The sequence below is a fragment of the Charadrius vociferus genome, unplaced genomic scaffold (genome assembly GCF_000708025.1).
Source record: "Charadrius vociferus isolate BGI_N301 unplaced genomic scaffold, ASM70802v2 scaffold980, whole genome shotgun sequence".
NCBI lineage: Eukaryota > Metazoa > Chordata > Aves > Charadriiformes > Charadriidae > Charadrius > Charadrius vociferus.
Genome location: NW_009646220.1, coordinates 99,723 through 100,218, shown reverse-complemented (window position 1 = coordinate 100,218; position 496 = coordinate 99,723). Strand labels below are relative to the sequence as shown.

The 496-nt window shown below is 64.1% G+C and overlaps 1 protein-coding gene across 1 annotated transcript in view; it reads left to right on the top strand.

The window, feature by feature from the left end:
• The window catches only part of LOC104290218 (septin-12-like), a gene marked incomplete at its 5' end in the record, with an annotated part of 3,149 nt that overhangs the window by 1,942 nt on the left and 711 nt on the right, over positions 1-496 (top strand). The window contains 2 exons of the mRNA XM_009889662.1: positions 165-282; positions 364-459. Of these exons, the coding sequence (XP_009887964.1) occupies positions 165-282; positions 364-459 (214 nt within the window). The remainder of the gene's footprint in view (positions 1-164; positions 283-363; positions 460-496) is intronic.

The window sequence follows — 496 nt, the reverse complement described above, 5'->3', positions numbered from 1 at the left end:
CCCAGGATGGTGGTGGTGGGGTCACGCTGGGGCGATGGTGTCACCCTGGGATGATGGTGGTAGGGTCACCCCAAGGTGGCGGTGTCACCCCAGGATGATGGTGGTGGGGTCACCCTGGGGTGATGGTGATGGGGTCACCCTGGGGTGACGGTGGTCCTTGGCAGGCTGCGCCCGCTGGACCTGGAGTTCATGCGGCGGCTGAGTAAGATTGTCAATGTGGTGCCGGTGATCGCCAAAGCCGACACCCTCACCCTGGAGGAACGGGCAGAGTTCAAGCAACGGGTGAGGACAAGTCCCCGAGGGGCTCCTGGGGTGCCCCGTGTTGTCCTCCCCCAATCCCAGCTCAAGCCCCGTGTCCCTCAGATCCAGCAGGACCTGAAGACCCACGCCATCAGCGTGTACCCGCAGGAGGACTTTGACCAGGACCCTGATGACAGGGCGCTGAACGACAGGATTCGGGTGAGTGCTGGGATGCTGGGAGCGGGGATGCTGCTGT